Source organism: Gopherus flavomarginatus, chromosome 21 (genome assembly GCF_025201925.1).
Source record: "Gopherus flavomarginatus isolate rGopFla2 chromosome 21, rGopFla2.mat.asm, whole genome shotgun sequence".
Lineage (NCBI taxonomy): Eukaryota > Metazoa > Chordata > Testudines > Testudinidae > Gopherus > Gopherus flavomarginatus.
In genome coordinates, this window is record NC_066637.1 from 5,084,195 (window position 1) to 5,102,507 (window position 18,313).

The 18,313-nt window shown below is 46.0% G+C and overlaps 1 protein-coding gene across 2 annotated transcripts in view; it reads right to left on the bottom strand.

The window, feature by feature from the left end:
- Nucleotides 1-3,121: 3,121 nt before the first annotated feature.
- The window catches only part of LOC127038790 (transcription factor HES-5-like), a 39,281-nt gene continuing 24,089 nt past the window's right edge, over nucleotides 3,122-18,313 (bottom strand). Inside the window, exons 1-5 of one of the 2 annotated variants that reach the window (XM_050931741.1) lie at nucleotides 7,372-7,775; nucleotides 5,672-5,791; nucleotides 4,803-5,306; nucleotides 4,399-4,579; nucleotides 3,122-4,263 (exon numbers count right to left, since the gene is read on the bottom strand). In XM_050931741.1, the coding sequence (XP_050787698.1) occupies nucleotides 4,022-4,263; nucleotides 4,399-4,579; nucleotides 4,803-4,865 (486 nt within the window). In that variant the 5' untranslated portion in view covers nucleotides 4,866-5,306; nucleotides 5,672-5,791; nucleotides 7,372-7,775 and the 3' untranslated portion in view covers nucleotides 3,122-4,021. Of the gene's footprint in view, nucleotides 4,264-4,398; nucleotides 4,580-4,802; nucleotides 5,307-5,671; nucleotides 5,792-7,371; nucleotides 7,776-18,313 lie in introns of those variants that run through there. The other variant, XM_050931742.1, reaches the window with a different exon arrangement.

The following is an 18,313-nucleotide window of genomic DNA, read 5'->3' on the forward strand; positions in this document are numbered from 1 at the left end:
CATGAAGTTGTATCCCTTTCAAAATGCAAGCTAGCAGTATGTCCATACGACACCTGCCTATACACCTCCCTGTTCTTTTCAACACAGTCCTCTCTTCTGGCACTGTGTGACAGACCTGCACAAGCAACTGGGGAAAAGCGTGACGCTGACTATTCACGAATATGGCCAGCGTTTCTCAGCAGCACTCAGCATCGCTTACAAGTGCCTAAATAATGGGGCCAGATTTTCAAAAGTGTTGAGCACCCAACATCTCCCATTCGCCCCCAAGTGCTGCTGAATGCATCAAGTACTGGGAAACCAGGCTCCTTTGAGCCATGATCATTTCTGGGAGCCAGAAGTCTTGCCTCAGACTAAGAGTAAGTAAAGCTGTGCAGACAGAAGTGAGAAGTGTTGTTATTAAGTGACGACATTCCCTCTAAGGAGACACTAAGCATAGAAACTGAAAAACATTCTAGTGACAGACCATCTGGGGCACCTTGTTGGCAGCATTAGCAAATGTAGGTGTGAGGCATGCACCTGCAGAAACCCACATTTCAGGGGTCCGAGCGAGTGCATGCGCTGCTCAGTGAGATAGCTTGTGCCCACAACCGCCTGCCTGCTCAGACACTGCCATGATAGGTGCCACATAAAAACCTAGAGGAGAGCAAACCTAGAGTTCTCCAAGTTTAATGGGTGCATCTGCAGTTGTACAGGATTCCCATTGTACTGATGCAGGAAGATTTTTCCTGTATTTTGTACTGAATACCGAACTATCCTGTGTTGCATTGCAGCTGGTTGCTGTGGAAATTAATGTAATGTCATAAATGGTGCAGGGAGCTTACCTAAAAATCTCCAGCTTCCACCTCCCACTTCCTCCCTGTGACATTTGCTCATTAAAATTAAACAGTGTCCCGCAGGTGACCACAATGACTAATCACCAGTGTGCTGCCTTCGGTCCATGCCCTGCAAGGCAGCTGTTTACCTCCTATGTGTCTCCAGGCCTCTGAGGAAACTAAACCAACCACAGCTGGTTTCAGTCATTGTAAACAAATTCAGATCCCACCAGGCCTGCTCTAGGCCCCAGTCTAGACAACAGTGCAGGGCACCTCCTGCACAGCTGGCAGCCTGGAGGAGGAGAACAGTTTGGGAGACACCTGGTGGTGGAAAAGGAGAAGTGCTCTCTTGAAATCTAGTCTAAAATCCTTGCAGGTGTTTTAGAGCCATAAGGTTAAAATACTCAGTTGGCAAAAGTAACAGCAGAGACACTGTCAAATGTTTTCCTTTAAGGGCATGTAGCGGTTATAAATACTACCACTATGCCGCATGGAATTATCCCCCATGTGTAATCCAGTTGCCCTGGCTTAGGGCAACCAGATAACAAGTGTGAAAAATTGGGAGAGAGGGTGGGAGGTAATAAGGGCCTATATAAGAAAAAGCCCCTAATATGGGAACTGTCCCTATAAAATTGGGACATCTGGTCACCCTAGTCTGGCTGGAGCTGCCTCCCCTTCCCCCACCAAATATAGAAATCAAACTACGCCTATGTTGGTACAGCAATATCTCTGCAGCGGAGGCCCAGTCACTGCTTGGAAGACATGTTATTACTAGTGTTACGGTAGAAGCCTCGGCTGAGGTGCCGTACACACTGGTATAGACCGTGCAGCGTTTATTTATCTGATTTATTTATGAGGGCCCCACAGCCAAGGAATCAGAGTCACCAACATCAGTCCAAACAGGGAGTTACAAATCACCTACAGAATCCAACGGAACCCTCCAGTCCCTATAATTACAAAAACCAATCACACTCCTGTGGAAGCAAATGGTGTGGCAGAGTTCCATGCTCTGTTAGGGAGGAATACAGTCCTGCTCAGGACTCCCTGCTCTTCCCAGCAACTTCACACCCACTCACACTGCCTAGGTCAGAAGGTGCTGCCCTTGGGGTTTGTACAAACCCCAGACAGTCGAATGATTGGGTAACTGGGACGGCTGTAAAGGAATTAAAGCAGCTCACACAGAGGATGCTGCAGATCTGGAAACTGAGCCCAGTTCTGCTGAGGCCCAGGCAGACACTCAGGCAGTGATGTGAGGGGAATGCGCACTGCCCTTCTTCTGGGCCTTTCTAGTATTTTGTAAAATGTAGGTGGTTTGGGTTTTTTTTAATTTTAGCCAGTGCACGAGATCTTTGTGACACAGGTGTGGGGCCCTTTTCACAGGCCTTTGGCTGCCGGCACTTGACTGTACTGGAACCATTCATTTAAAGCAAGGGCGTCAGCAGCACTTGGTAATCCAAGGTGACCCGGCCCAGCTTCTTGCCAGGAGAGGCCTTGGTACTGCATGTCATTGATGTTACCCTGGCTGGGAGGTGTCACTCTGGATTTACTGCCAAACATCAGGTGTAAGTAGCATACTGGGCAATGGAGAAAATGAACAGGTGCGTCCCTGGAACCATCCGTTCCTGCCGAACGTGCATCTTTTTGTCATTCAACAGTGTAAAGCAGGAGGGAGGAGAGCCCAGGAGCTTCCCTCTACTGTACTCTGTTACATCAGTTTTACGCTGGTGTAAATCCACAGCCCTAATTGATCAGAATCAGGTCTCTGGATTTTAAGAGAGCCCAGAATGGCAGGAGCCGCTTGCCAATGCAGATGCCTATGCTTCCTGGGGCAATGGTGTGGTGGCAAAAGAGCTTAAGGGACGTTGAGTGGGCCAGAGGTGTCTAACTTTTGCTTTCATCCCTGTAGAAACTATGCATGGTCTAGGAAGGATGGGACAGTGGTAAAGGGTCAAACCTGGGGCTTGAGAATGTGGGGTTGAATTCTCTGCGCTGCCACAGACTTCCTGCGTGACCTTGGGCAAGCCAGTTAGTAAAATAATGGACTTGGAGACAAATAAGGATCATAGCACTGCCCTGCCTCCCAGGGGTGTCGTGCAGATAAGTGTGTTACAGGCAGTGAGGTGCTCAGCTATTGTAGTGATGGAGGCCATGTCAGTGCCTAGGATAGGCAGCAACACAAGCTCCTTTCGTTTGAAAAGTCTCCTCTTGCAATTACTGTGATGTTGTTAAATTAGCAAAGAGTGTTTCAATGGTCCGTGCAGCTGCACATAGCTGACAAGAAGGAAACCAAGCCAGCAGTTGCACACAAATGCATTTTTATTTCTCTCTACAAACATGTGATACAGATGCATACATAGTATGCACAGAGCCCACAGGGCCATTCCCAGGCATGGGAGAAACTCACCATCCACAATGAATGAAATCGTTCAGTACAGAGAACAATCATTATTATAATAAACATGCTGGAAAGAGCTAGGCTGACAGCCCAAATGTATAACATTGAACTACCAAACCTTGCATCTACTTTCTTTTGTCTTTAATATAAAGCATTAAAATATTATTTTCCTAAACAGAAAAAGCAGCAAAATGGTAGAAATATTCCCCATCGTTTTATCTACTGACCTCTTGCTAGCCCTACAGTGTGACGGGTGAATGGAAGCTAGGAATCTATCGTTGCTGCTAAGCAAGAGCTGCAAGCAAAGAGAGGGGAAGATAACTTGGAAAACCATTCATCAACAGTGAGGTACTAAATTCGTCCTAAATCAGAGTGAGAACAGGTTGCTAGGAAAGTGGAAGCAAAGCTGACAGCTTTTACAAGCAAAATTAGAGAATTCTCTCCTACAGAGATTGTTATCTGTTACAGTATTAACACAACTGTAACACTGATAACATTTAGCCACCTACAAAAACCTCCTTCATTATGAAGGCACGTGCCCCTAGACTGGGTGCCCTGGTGTACATTGCTATCACCAGTGTCTGCACAGCTTAAATACCACTCAACAGAATACCTGAACCTTTTCCACAGGATCTCACATGAAACTGAAGAATCAAAAGTATCCCATTCTTTCCACACATAAATAAAATGGGAAATAATATTCCCTACATAGAGAGGATCAGGGTGTGACTATCAGCTGCAGTCACACCCATCCTCTGGAATATAAAAGACAAAGGTCCATAGAGCAAGCGTTTCCTGTCCCCCCTCCCACAGTCTACCAGGGTCTCCAGAGAGCATTGACGTTCTTCAGGGATGCTTGCTTTGGGGTGTTCTGGCTGGAAGGGGAGCAGATGACCTCTGGGGCAGTCAACTGGCTCTTCTGGAAATGACTCAAGAGCTTGCTCTGCGTTTCTGTTTGGACTTTATGGAGAGACAGGAAATGGAAAGCCTCCTGCAGGCACCTAGAGTATCCTTCCTTGAAGTCGAACTGAGAGTTTTTACGGATGGATCCTGCAGCTAGAGAAGGAAAGAGAGAGGGGAGAGAAAAGAGACCATGATTTAGACTCATTCTTCATGTCACTCTCTGGAGCTTCATACAGTACATCACTGCTTTGCACACACCCAGGACTGAGGCCAAGTCTGGATACTCACTCTTTATCTGCAGCTGGCTCTGCTGTTTCAGGTAGCTAACAGTCATCTCCAGGATGTCGGCTTTCTCCAGCTTAGAGTTGGGCTGGTATCTCTGGAACTCCTTCTCCAGCAGGAGTTTCAGCTGCTCAATGCTGCTGTTAATCCGGTCCCGGCGCATTTTCTCCACCACCGGCTTTCTCAGCTGCAAAAAGCAGGACAAAAGATTTGCTTAGAAAACATCCTCACTCTGCCACATCTCTGGACTGTTTGGTCCATAGCTTCAATGCATGTAAGTAGTATGGGCCAGATCCTCAGCTGGTGTAAATTAGCATAGAAATAGAGTTACGCTTATTTGTACCAGCTGAGGCTCTAGCCCCATCAGTTTCACTGAAGCAGCCAGCAAAGCAGACTGTGCTGGTACTTACTTTGTTTTTCTCTTTTGGTGTCAGCAGGTTGTTGTGCTCCATGAAAACAGTGCTGGGGGCCATCTGTCCTGAGCTAAGGAGGCAGATCTCAGTTGTACTGAAGTCCTGTGGAAGTGTGCTGCTGGAAGCTGACTCTGCCCTATATTTATACTGCACAACCTTGTTCAGAATCTGTGGGTCTCTGACTTGGTTGAGTTTCCCACACTCTAGAGCCAATCAGAGATAAGCAGGACAATAGATGAAGCATCTATTCTTGCACGCTCCATTGCCAGTGAATAGCTGGGGGATAATGACCTTCTCCCAGATGAGCAGGTGGGGAGTGTGTGGTACGTGAAAGACTGGGATCCAAATTACGTGTTAGAAGCTGGGAAAGAGCTGGCCCTTAGTGAGAAAAGGCTGCTGTCTGATGCTGCAGATCAATAGCTTTCCGGGCACACACAATATTCAGTTCACATACAATGGTGAATGCGGGGGCCAGTTGCTGATGGTGGGAAAGAAGCTAATCTGTGCAGAGGAAAAGATGGGATTGTATCTTTTTTGAAAACATACACACCAAGGCACACACTTTGGGCGTGAACACACACAGACACAGCAATGAAGGCAAGCAGCACACTTGCTTGGAGATCGCTGGGTTCACTAGTTGCTGAAAATAAACTATAGATTTTATTTTGCTAATTTAAAAACCAGGGTTGTTGTTTTTTGTGGGTTTGTTTTAATAACAATGAGCCAGATTCTGAAGTTCCTCCTCAGCTGACATCAATGTGAGTGTTGCCTGACTCAAAACAGAGTGTGGACTCCATGGTCTGGCTCAGGATAAACAATGCACTTCATTGTGGGTACACACATCTATACAGAGTGTTGTTATTTACTTATTTACACAAAAGACAGTCTTGTGGTTAAGCAGAGGACTGGGAGGAAGTAGATTTGAGTTCTGTTCTCAGATGTCCTGGATGACTTTAGGCACTTCCCTTCTCATCATCTCAACTTCCCTATATGGGAAAAATAGTCATAATAATACTTTATTTATCTGTTCTTAAATAGGAGAGAGAATCCACAGGTAAAAGAGGGAAATCTTAGTGGGTGCTGAATATCTGTAATACTTTTGCATTTATGCATTACCTTCATCCACAGAAATCAAAACATATAATGAACATTAATTTCGCCTCACAACCCACTCCCCTCCATCCCCATCATGAGGCAGGTTTTAGTGTGATTATCCTCATTTTACCAATGGAGAAACTGAGGCACACAGCACAGTCATGCAGCAAGTCAGAAACACAACTGGAAATAGAACCCAGGAGTTCTGACTCTCTTTCTCCTTCTCTAGGCTACAATCCATACTGGGATTTGATTTTACTGGCAGTTTCTGCTCTAGAGAGACCCAGGACTGCACTAGCAAGAGATACTGCTGTTTAGGATATTAAGATGTATTCTTAGAGCTGTGTGTTTCCAATAAATAAAATAATATATAATAATAATAAATAATAATAATACATAATAAATTGCACTACACCTGACCTACACTCTGCCTGCTCAAATAACAAGGAATCCTCACTCACTTTTCTGAGCATTAAATTAACTCTCACAAAGATAAGCTGAGTATCAAACGGAAGCAGACTGATTTCTGCACCATCTGTATGTTTAGTACGTCTTCCATTCCAATTAGTTACATTATAAGGGTAGAGTTAAAGCATGGAGCCAGGCTGCTGAAGCATGGGGTTCTTTTCCCAAATTTGTTCCAGATTCACTGTGTGAACTTAATCAGGTCACTTCACTTCTCTGTGCCTCAGCGTTCCCATCTGTGACAAGGGGATTGTAATATTCCTTTCTCTCACTATTCTTATGTGGCTCAGTTTATATTTGTTAAGACTTGGGGATCCTGCCATGGAATGTGGTATAAAAATGTGTGTAATGTATATGTGTGTAATGTATATGAAAGTGAACACACACACACACACACACACACACACGCACACACACACACAGTCATCTGTCTCTAATTCAGTTATTCTTAAAACCAGGTAAGGCATAAGTGACCTCTTCCAGGATCTGCTTTTCCTTCCTCCATTGTACTGCCCTTGAATAGGCTCACTTCTTTTGTACAGAACAGCAGCTGTTGAGCTCGGAGTCTTTTATGTCAAGTTGTGGGAAAGTTTTGTGACACCATCTCACATGTTTCCTCCAAAGCGTGTGGATTAATTCTGAGCCCATGTAATGCCACCTAGGAACCCCATCGTTTGCTCTCCCGCGCCCTTCTTGGGGACAGCCTCTGAAACAGACCTCTCGAACAGCAAACTCATTTCTAGGGCTGATTAGCCAATGACACATAGGAAGAACCCTGTCAGTTCCCCAGCCCACACATTCACTAACAGCTTTGCCTGAGATCGTTCCTGCTTTGCAGATGAGCTTACTAATAACCAGATATGGGAAGAGCCATAAATTCTCCCTGCAATATCAACCACACACATGCAAGCCCCACGTTTGAATCTAACAAAGCAGTTTTAAGTGTCAGATGCCCCTCCCTGTAATAACCAGTTGTACAGAACAATCAAAGCATTTCCACACTTACCTTCATTTGAGGGGTGGGGAGAGTCCTGTGCCCTGTGAGTTTTCTGGTCCATCTCAGGACTTTTATTTTTGTGGAAGACAAATGAGCTTTCAGTGGTAAAGCCTGTTAGCACAGACGTGGGGGTGGCCAGGTGACTGGTGCTGCATGTGCCTGTTTATCTCAGTTTGGGCTTCCGGCCACTTCTGAGGTCTGGTGCTATGACTCAGAATGCTCTTTCAAACAGAGAACCTAGGGGGTCAGACTCAGAACTGGCCAGATCCTCACAGCTGTCAGTTGACTGTGCTGGGGTAATCAGAGTCACTTTTGTCCCCTTGGTTGGTATAAATCCAAATCATTCCACGGAAGTCAATGGAGCTACACCCATTTGCACCAGCTGAGGATCTGGCCCTTGTTTATAGCACAGGTTCTCAAAATAATAGAATCTGAAAACAGACATTTTACTTCTCAGTTGAAGGTAGCCTGAGTAATCAAAAAAATTACATGGGGACAAATCTTGCCACCTTGAATTGCTATAGTTCCATCGAAATCAATGATAATTTAACTCAATTAAGGACTGCAGAATTTGCCGCATTGGAAAAAAGAACAAAATATCTGCCCCCCCCCACCAGGTCCCCAAGGCTTTTGGAAATTGATCAACACCTGCAGGAAATTAACTGTGTGGAATACAATCCCTGCTTGATTCCCCAAGAACCCTGCCAATAAGCCCTGCAGGGGAATTACTTTCTAGTTCTGTTTGGTTTTTTGGTATGTTTGAAATTTGATGGACCTTTTTGCAAGAGCCATTTGATTATGGCAGAGTTGGGGCTGGGAACTCTTGAATCCCAAGTTCTATCCTTGACTCTGATATAAGCTCTGTGGCCTTGAGTCACTTAACTGCTGTGGGCCTCAGTTGTAAAATAGGGATGATTGTAAGGTCTGTTACACTGGTTTTGTGGGGTTCATCTATTGTCTGTAAAGTAACATAAGTGCAAAGTCTCCCTGACTTGACAGCAGCTTTTCCCTGCCTCCCTCCAAGTCACACAAGGATACTGTAGTTCCTGGAACAAATGTTCTAGTCTCAGGAAAAACAAACTAAAAAAATGACTCCATGGTTTTTTCTGTGGCTTTGCAATCAACAAGGGAAATTAACTAACCAGTGACGAACTAGCTTTGGAGACCGTCACTTTGGCAGGACACCAGAATGAACGGCTGTAACTGCAGTTTAATTTGGAAATCCCAACGAAGGGCAATGAGCCAGATTCATCCGCACTGTAAAGCTATAGGTGTCAATAGAGTTACACCAGGGATCATGAATTTAGAATTAATTTATGTCCCCAACATCGGAATGATTGCTTTCTACTGTAGGACCGGAGCACACGGCATGGGAAAGAAAACAGATGATGACCGTAAGACCCTACATACAGGTACCATACTTGAAATGTGGAGTAAACACTATCCAGTCTCCTGAATCTCTGCCAGATGTTGGCTTTCAAGGCATTTTAAAGGAGCTGCTGCTTTCCCAAGTCTTCAGAGATCATCACTGCTCTGATTGCTTCCTTTCTGATAACTGCTACCCAGATGGCCTTTTGGGAGTAGGGTTTCCCACTGAACACAATGCAAAGTCAAGCACCATTGCTAATGTGGTTTGTAGCCAGGCACACTTCTTTTGTGTGGGGAATGAATATAGTTAAGAAATGGTGTGGGAAACTTTGAGGTACACAAACTTCTACAGCCTTATGTTAATAAGCCGCTTACCATGGTAGGGTACTCAGGAGAAAAGGAACTCTATGTGAGGGATGGGAAAGGCGGCAAGATCTTGGCGGACTTGGATATACAAAGTTAGCACTGAACCCTGGAGACCTTACTCAGGGAAAACTCCCACTGGGCCTTTCCAGGAAGAAACCTTCACTGAAGCCAACGGGAATTTCAGCCTGAGCAGGACTCATGGACTTGATCCATATCCTTTGGCACTTCCAGGGCCATATTCTGATCTCGGCTACACCAGTGTAAATCCGGAGTGATTCCATCATCTTCTAGAGAATTATCTCTGATTTTCACCAGCATAGCTGCAATCAGAATCAGGCTTTTCTATCCAAGCAGCTCAGAGCCCTTTTCAAGCATTTATGAACAAAGAGGGTAGAATATCCCATTTCACAGGGTAACTGAGGAGCCAATAGGCTAAGAGCCTGATTTTCATAAAGATCTGGGCCTACTTTTTTGAGTGTACTTCCCGTGTGTGTGTCCAAATCACATGATTTGCACACGTAGGAGGCTACATAATTGCTTGCGTGTGCAAATCCGCATTTGACCTGTCACACACAGTAAGCACAAATGTAAAGCAGACATACAAGTGGGCATCTACTTTGAAAAAAAAAAAAAAACAAAAAACCCATCAGGCCCTCAGTGACTTTTTAAAGTTCATGCAGGAAGCATGACAGATGTGGCAATAGTCCAGAGGACTCCCATTGCTCACACAGCCATCCTTCCTCTCTGGCTCTGTGAATCAGAGAGCTGCAAAACCTCTGCAGCAAAGCTGTGCAAATCAGGCTCTGGCCTCCACTGCCAGCTCAGGACTCAGCTCGCATCTGGCAATTGTTTTGCTACAACTCACAAACTTTGGGCTCAGTTTGTGGTTTTGCAGGGATGGCCTCCACATGGAAGACGACTCGGCTTTGACTGGGTTTTGAGGACTTTGTGGATTTGAGTTCACTGGGTAAGGACGCAGTGAGCCCCCAACTATGGTGCAAAGCCAGTGGACAAGTGCCACAACATTCAATACTGCTAATACACGGATCTGCTGAGGGTAGCAATGTTTGTTCAGACTGTTCCTGATGACAGCAGCTGTCCTGGCAGAGCTGGGAGTGGTTAGAGCAATGGACTGGCAGTTCAGACTTCTGAACTCTGTCATGGACTGTCATGGGCTCTGTCATGGACTGTGTGGCCTTAAGTAAATCACTTCACTCCTCTGTGCCTCAGTTTCTCCAACTATCAAATAGGGAGAACTACACCTCCAAGAGGGCCAAGCAGCCTGGTTCATTAATATTAGCAAAGGGCTTTGAGCTCTCTGCATGAAAGGGGTCAGACCCCTGGAATGCTGTCATTGCTGTGGCCTCAGCTCTCGCTCTTGCCGCTAAGAGCGGACGTACGGAGCTGCACCGAGGAAACTGTTTGCAAAATCCAGGAACCCATACTGCATACTCTGGAGCAGACAAAGCACTAGGCAGTATGCGTGTATGGATCAGAGAACCTAATACAGGCCCAGCAGTGCAGCTCCACTGAACTCAATGGGACTGTTTCTACGGGCTTGAATGAGTGTGGGATGAAGCCCTAGGTCTGCTGTTTTCCCCTAATCAGTCCCTGTGCTGCTGCTTGTGAGCGAGGGGGGTTTATATATTACTCAGAGCTCCCTGTTTGAATTTCCAGCAATTTCTCTCTGGCTTCAGTAACCTGATTTTTTTTCCACTGGCTTTCCTCTCAACCACCACCCTTCCAGTTTTTTATAATGGGATTTTTCTTTCTGTCATTCTTTCTCTTTGTGTCTACAACAGGCAGATGTGGGACCGAGGACAAGAGTATGTTACAGGCCCTCAGACAGTGAGTTTGAAGTTCCTCTGAGTTTCCCACACTGCTTCTCTATTCACCGCATTCAGGCAGAGGATAATGAAAGTGTGCCATGCTACAAGCTGAATTAGAAATGGTGTTTGACTTCCCTTTGTACTTCATAGAAGCCCTGTTCTGGGTAGACCATCTGCATAGCACTTACTGTGGAGAAAAACATTGATCAAAGTCTGTCAGCCTGAGCTGGGGGAACTTGGGAAAGTAATTCCTTGTGCCACTTCAGTTCTTTAGGGCTTAACATCTGGCCTGGGCAAGGGGGTTTAACAATCTCACTTCCTTTAAAACTTTCTTGACAACATCCAAGTCTGTACACAATAGCCTGAACTTGTGATTCTAATGATGCGGTGAGGGATCACATAACGGGGAATAATATCTAGTGCTTTGCATTTCCAAAATGCTTTACGAATAGTTGCTGATGAAGTCTCGGAACTCCCTTGTGAGTGAGGGTTGTTTAGTAGCTGCATTTTGCAGAAACAGAGAGGATCAACCCAAAAGATACAAAAGCAGCCAGTGGTTTTAGGTGCTCAATTTCACATGCCTGTTTTGCAGAAATGCAAAGCATCCATTTTCATTTTAACTGGGTACTTGATGCTTCTGAAAATGAGGCCCCAAGGTGTCATCAGTTAGGCACCCAAATACCAGTGGCCATTTTTTAAAATTTTAGCTAGAGTGACTAGTTCAAGACCACAGATGGAGTTAGTGTCAGAGCTGGGGTGACAAGGCAGGACTTCCTGGCCCCTAGGGCTATGCTGAAACCTCTCTCTGAACTACACAACGTATTCAGTAACAAGGGACTAAATAGGAAAAGAGTGTAGGTTTTGCTCTGTAAGCACTGATCATAGGCGCCGACTCCGTGGGTGCTCCGGGGCTGGAGCACCCCCGGGAAAAACTGGTGGGTGCAATCCCGCCACCCCACTCCAGCTCTCCTCCGCCTCTGCCCCTAAATGCGCTTTCCTCACTTCTCCTCCCAGCTTGCCACTACAAAACAGCTGTTTCGCGGCGTAACAAGCTGTGGGAAGGAGGGGGGAGGAGCGGGAATGTGGCGTGCTCAGGGGAGGAGGTGAGGAAGAGGCAGGGCTGGGGCGAAGATTTGGGGAAGGAGTCCAATAGGGGCAGGGAGGGGGCAGAATTGGGGCAGGGACTTTGGGGACGGGGTTGGAATGGGGGCGGAGCTGGGGATGAGGGGGGCACAAGCACGCACTGGCGCCAGAAGCTGGTGCCTATGGCACTGATCTCATTCGTTCTCCCAATACACGCTCACATGGATCTGTTAGTAACACCTCATTTTTAATCCCTAGACCTGAAGCTCTTGTGAGTAAAGACTGCAATTTATATTAAATTATGCCAGACCTTTAGCTAGTTGCATGAAATATGTTTTGGCTAGGAACTGGACTAGCCCAGCGTACTGAACAGCCTGCAGATGGTGATGAATTTCTGCTACTAGGGATAGGGCCGGGATTGGAACCAGTGACTTACGGTATGTCTGCACTAGAGACCCTACAGCGTCACTGCTGTAGTGCTATAGTGTACACTTCCTACAGCGACAGGAAGGGTTCTTCTGTCCATGCAGTAAATCTAGGAGGTGGTAACTAAGTCAATGGAAGAATTCTTCCCTGGACTCAGTTCTGTCTACACTTAGTCTTAGGTCGGCTTAGCTACATCTCTCAGGGGTGCACAGTTTTTACACCCCTGAGCGACGTAGCTAGGTTGACCTGACTTACTAGTGCAGATCAGCCCTTAGAGCTGAAAGGCTCCATAGCCCATTACCAGCCTCTGGAGCCATCAAGTGATCAGTACCAGACGCAGCTACTGCGCTAGGAGTGGATTGTGGCTTTATACTGGAGGTCCTGCAGAGGTACACTGCCCTGGTGGCAGCTCCTGGAGGCATTATGCTTGACTCCCCTTGGGGGTGCATACAAAACAGCACCTACTGCTGCAGCTTATTTCGGGGAGCAGGGCTTGCTCACAACCGTGTCATCGATGCTAAAGGAAGCAAGTCAGGATCTTGGCCCCCACCTTCATTCCATCCTGTCCCACTTCTTTATGGGAGTCTGGCTCTATTTAATACACTGGACTCCCCTGGTCTTGTACCCCAGTAGTGCAAGGAGGATTGGTGAGGCAGTCTCTTAGCACACAGCACCCCCTTGCACTCCCACTCAGGGCTGAGCTCTTAGACTGCACAAACTCTTTCAGTGGGAACTACTGCACGCTCCCATGTATTAGAGAGAGTGCTGGGACTCTGGCAGGCTCACAGGCCTGTTCTCTGGCTTTTGAAAGCTCTTCCTGCAAGGCAGCCGTCTGCTCTTAACAGACATAATCTCCTCACTTTATTGCCAGCGGAGCACATGTTCCTGGGTCCCACAAAACCCACCTGCCCAGCAGGGTGAAAAAGACCATTTCACAAGACACACTTCCATTGTTCTCTCCAGCACCGTGACTGACAGCCGCTGAGCATGAGAAAGTGCAGCCATGGAGGAACTCACATGCTGAGATCCAAGCTGGGATACTGGAGGGTTAGGGCCAAGGGGGATTGCCCTGTAACACAAAGGAGGGACTGTCTGGATTAGAAACGAACCTGTCCCAGAGGTGGGTGCCCGTTCTGGAGGCATTGCCTCATACCAATATTCGCCACAGAACTAGCACCTTACATCCAAGGCTCAAAGCACTGTAGGAACATTAACTGATCCCGCCTCAGAAGCCTGCTACGGCTGAGCAGTTTAATATCTGACTCATTCACTATTGGCTATCTGGGAGATAAATCCTGCGCTTTCAGGGGAATGGACTGGATTATCTACCATTAATACACCCTTTTCCCATCACTGACTTCAATATTTCTATGTGGTAATTGGGGATAGAGCCCAGGAGTCCTGACACTAAGTCCACTGCTCTGTAATAATCTCTCATAAGAATGGCCATACTGGGTCAGATCTATGTCCCTCTAGCCCATGATCCCGTCTCCTGACAGTGACCAATGCCGGGTGCTTCAGCGGGAATGAACAGAACAGGGAAATCAATGAGTGACTCCATTCCCTGTCACCCACTCCCAGCATCTGGCAGTCTGATGCTTAGGGACACCCAGAGCATGGGATTGTGTCCCTGACCATCATAGCTCAGAGCCATTGATGGACCTATCCATCATGAATTTATCTCATTCTTTTTTGAGCCCAGTTACACTTTTGGCCTTCACAACATCCTCTGGCAATGAGTTCCACAGGTTGACTGTGTGTTCTATGAAGAAGAACTTCTTTATGTTTGTTTTAAACCTGCTATTAATTTCATTGGGTATCCCCCCAGTTCTTGTGTCATGAGAAGGTGTAAATAACATTTCCTTATACACATTTTCCACACGACTCATGATTCTATCATATCTCCCCTTATGTGGGAATATATGAGACTTTCAGCTTGCTCTCTCACTTAAGAAAGAAAAAAAAGAGAGTTTCTAGCCTGCAGAGAAGAACTTGAAAGTGTGATTCAAATGCAGTCGAAAAGACTCAGAAACCAAGAAGCAAATAAAAAGAACGCCAAATACTTATTTATACACCAAAATAGCTCACATGATTTTAAGCCAATCTTATGATTATTGGGCACCTGATTCGTGATAATCTGGAGCTGGAAATATGGCCAGATCCCAACAGATGCCGAGCACCTGTTGAACAGCTCCATCAAATTCACCACGAGATGCCCAGCATGTGCTCCGTAACTCTTAGGGTTTACCTCAGCATCAGCCATAGGCTATTCTCCTAGTGTGGACAGAGTTCAGGAGGTGAAAGGCTCCACAGCCATCTGTCCCCTAAGATACCCAGGCCCTGCTATAAGTATCTGGGTTTAAAAGATCATTTTAAGGATTGTAGTAGCAATGAAGTTGGCCTGATGAGGATTCAAAGCTACTGCTGTTTTCAAGCATATCACCATCATCATCGTGATGTTCCCATTATGCAAGCATATAGAACTAATTAAATGAAGCACCCAAATTAACCTTCACAAACCGAAGGCTAGGTCTACACTGCACTTTCGTTGGTAAAACTTTTGTTAATCAGGGGTGTGCAAAAACAAAACAAACAAACGAAAAAAACTACCCCTGACTAACAAATTTTACAGATGAAAAGAGCCAGTGTGGACAGGGCTTTGTCTCCCACTGACAAAGCTACTGCCCCTTGTTGGGGTGGTTTTATTTTGTTGGCAGGAGAGCTCTCTCCTGCCGACAAAGAGCAGCCATGCTGCCTAGCTTGCAATGGCACTGTTGTAGCGGCACACCTGTGCTGCTGTAAGGTGTGCCATGTAGACGGAGCCAAAGTTTTAACTGTGTAGCCAGGTCTGTGAACAGAATGTATGTGTGTGTATTGTTAATCAATGACTGCCATCAGTGGGTCTTTGATCTAGAGACAATCACAGATCTCATTAAAGTTGATGGGTATGCTAAGCACCTTTCTTTCATGCTATATGGAAGGAACAATTGAATGTCTCTTGATAGCTGGAAGCCATGGTTCACATGGCAAGGCAAGTAAGCTGTGTAGGCTGAAGGGTTTCCCTGGCACTGATTGCAAATGCAGGGTTTAGGGGACTGATTGGTTGTAAGTGTGTATGCAGAAAGCCAACAGAAAGCGAGAAAAGCAGTAGTGAGTGTGCCTCTGGGAGGAAGCTGTGAGACAGAGCTGCTTTTGGACACAGTACTTGCTGGAGTAACAGACCTGGATTTTCAAGTATGGAAACTGCCTGCTGTTTTTTGCTTTCACTGGATTTGGGGAAACAGGACTTTGAAAACAAACAGGGTTCCCTGGACTTGACTCCATCATCAATTTCTTTTCCTAATGGAACCAACCCAGCAAGGCCTGAATATTGGCGAATCACTCAGGCCTAAAAAGGACTACAATATTTAGGGCACCTCCCCTGACATAATTAAAAAAGGACAAGTCATTGATATGGATAATGCAAACATCCAGTTACATTAGACAGAATGAAATATTGAAAAAGCTACAAAAGCCCTCATGATTCAGGGCAGTTAGCCAACCACTGACTGATAGGGTTAAAAAGAAACTTCCCCTCTAGGCAGGTTATCCCGTGATTGTCCGTTAGGGGGGTTTCTGGCATCTGATACTAGATACTGCCTGTGCCAGGAGGACACTGAGCTAGCTGGACCACTGACCTGATCTGCTCGCTTCCTAGGTTCCAGAGATCATTTCCGTTCCGGATCTGAGGGCTGCTCCCTCTCTTTTTCTCACCAGGCTAAGTTAAGGGCCCAAGGGCCCTGCTGCCAATTACTTACTTGGGGATACAGGGCTCCTTTCTCGTCCCATTTAAGTCAATGGGAGCAGCAATAGAATCATATAATCTTTAACACTTGGGGGGAGGGATAGCTCAGTGGTTTGAGCATTGGCCTGCTAAACCTAGGGTTGTGAGCTCAATCGTTGAGGGGGCCACTTAGGGATCTGGGGCAAAATCAGTACTTGGTCCTGCTAGTGAAGGCAGAGGGCTGGACTTGATGACCTTCCAGCTCTATGAGACAGGTATATTCTCTCTATATATATATTTTTTGTGCTGCCTGTTCAAATCCAGCACAGGTCAGTAATATCAACAAGGCTTTACCATCCCAGGGCTGTTCAGTGGCCTGTGTGGAAGGGGTGTCAATTCAGCTTCTTGGCTGCCACTTCACTTCAACTACCATTACCATCAGAGGGGTAGCCGTGTTAGTCTGGATCTGTAAAAGCAGCAAAGAGTCCTGTGGCACCTTATAGACTAACTACCATGACACTGACTGGCAGCCCTGCAGCAGGGCAGGGCTAAGGGCCACTGGCAGCCCATGCAGAAGGGTAAGTGCCATGCACAGAATATGCAGGAGTGGCCTCGGCTGGGTATAATTCTTGCATTAACCCTTCAAGAACCAATCCTTACCCATGCATGTCTCTTTCACCTTTGCCAGCTTGGGGCTGGGAGGGAAGTTTGCCCTGCTGGTGCCCATGTTTCTATGGATCACTAAAGGATTTCAACCTGGCATCTTTCACTGAGGCCATTTAAAAAATGCACAGAAAGAGGACGGAAGATGCATGGAAATAGATCTCTCTGATTTTGGAGGGGAAGGGGGCCACGGGGGAATAAAAACGTAACATGGCTGCTTTGATAAACCCCTGCTCCCAGGGCAATGTGTTCCTTTGAGATGTAACCAATTCCGGCCATCAGGCACCAGCCTGCTCTCCCAGAGGGTCAGCACTTTCCCACATCCAAACACATTATCCTACAGACCTTGCCTTTTGTATAACACACTCCATCTATTCATGTGCAAAGCAGCTGTAATCCCCAGGCCTTTCAGAGTCAATATACCAGGAAATAATAAATCCTTCTTGTGCACCCTTGAATATACTAAGAGGTGACTTGTGGGAATTTCCACTAGGCAGAAAAAGAATAACTGCTTAATTTTTAATAATTTTTAATACTTGCTGTAAGGAGAATATGTCATTGATCCATTAATATTTCAGGGTCACTCGCTTAAGCAGTTGGGGAAATTGATTTCACCTCTAACTATCTTGGAAATGCAGATCAGGTTGGATCATGCTTTTTGTGTTCCCCAATGATCAAAACCTGCTTGCCTTCCCTTAAGCACCTCAGAATGAGTGTTTCAGGATGCTGGATCCAAAAAGAAACCAAAAGGTTAAACATACAGGGAGAATGGTTTACAGTTGCATTACAAAAAAGGTCTTCCTCATTTATTTTTTTTTTGGTCAGCATTAAAAAACCCTGTACCTGCATCGGGAAGGTGAGAGGAGGAGTCATCCAGATAATGGCATAGTAACAATTAATTATACATAATGGGCCCAATCATCAAGTCTTGTTCTCTGAAAGGGGCAGATTCGGCCACAGTTACACTATGTAAGGTAGCGCACTGGACTGGGTTACCTAGACAGGTGATGGAATCTCCATCCTTAGAGGTTTTTAAGGTCAGGCTTGACAAAGCCCTGGCTGGGATGATTTAGTTGGGAATTAGCAGGTGGTTGGACTAGATGACCTTCTGAGGTCCCTTCCAACCCTGATATTCTATGATTCTACGTGGCTCCATTGGTTTATTTGTGGGGTGAAGTACTACTCAACATGAATGAAAGTGGCAGAATCTGGCCCAGAATGAGGAGTTTTACCTAAGGACCACAGGATCAGGTCTTATATAGCATCTTTCACCCTACAGCACTTCAGAATCTATATTCCATGCACAGTACACGACCACTGAAATAACACCATCTCTGAGCGGGGGGCATTAGCACACTGAAGCAGAGTGGATTTTATCCAACAACACCAGTTTAAACTGCTACTCATATAGAAAGTGCCAAAGGATCGTTAATGGTCATGCACGGTACACAGG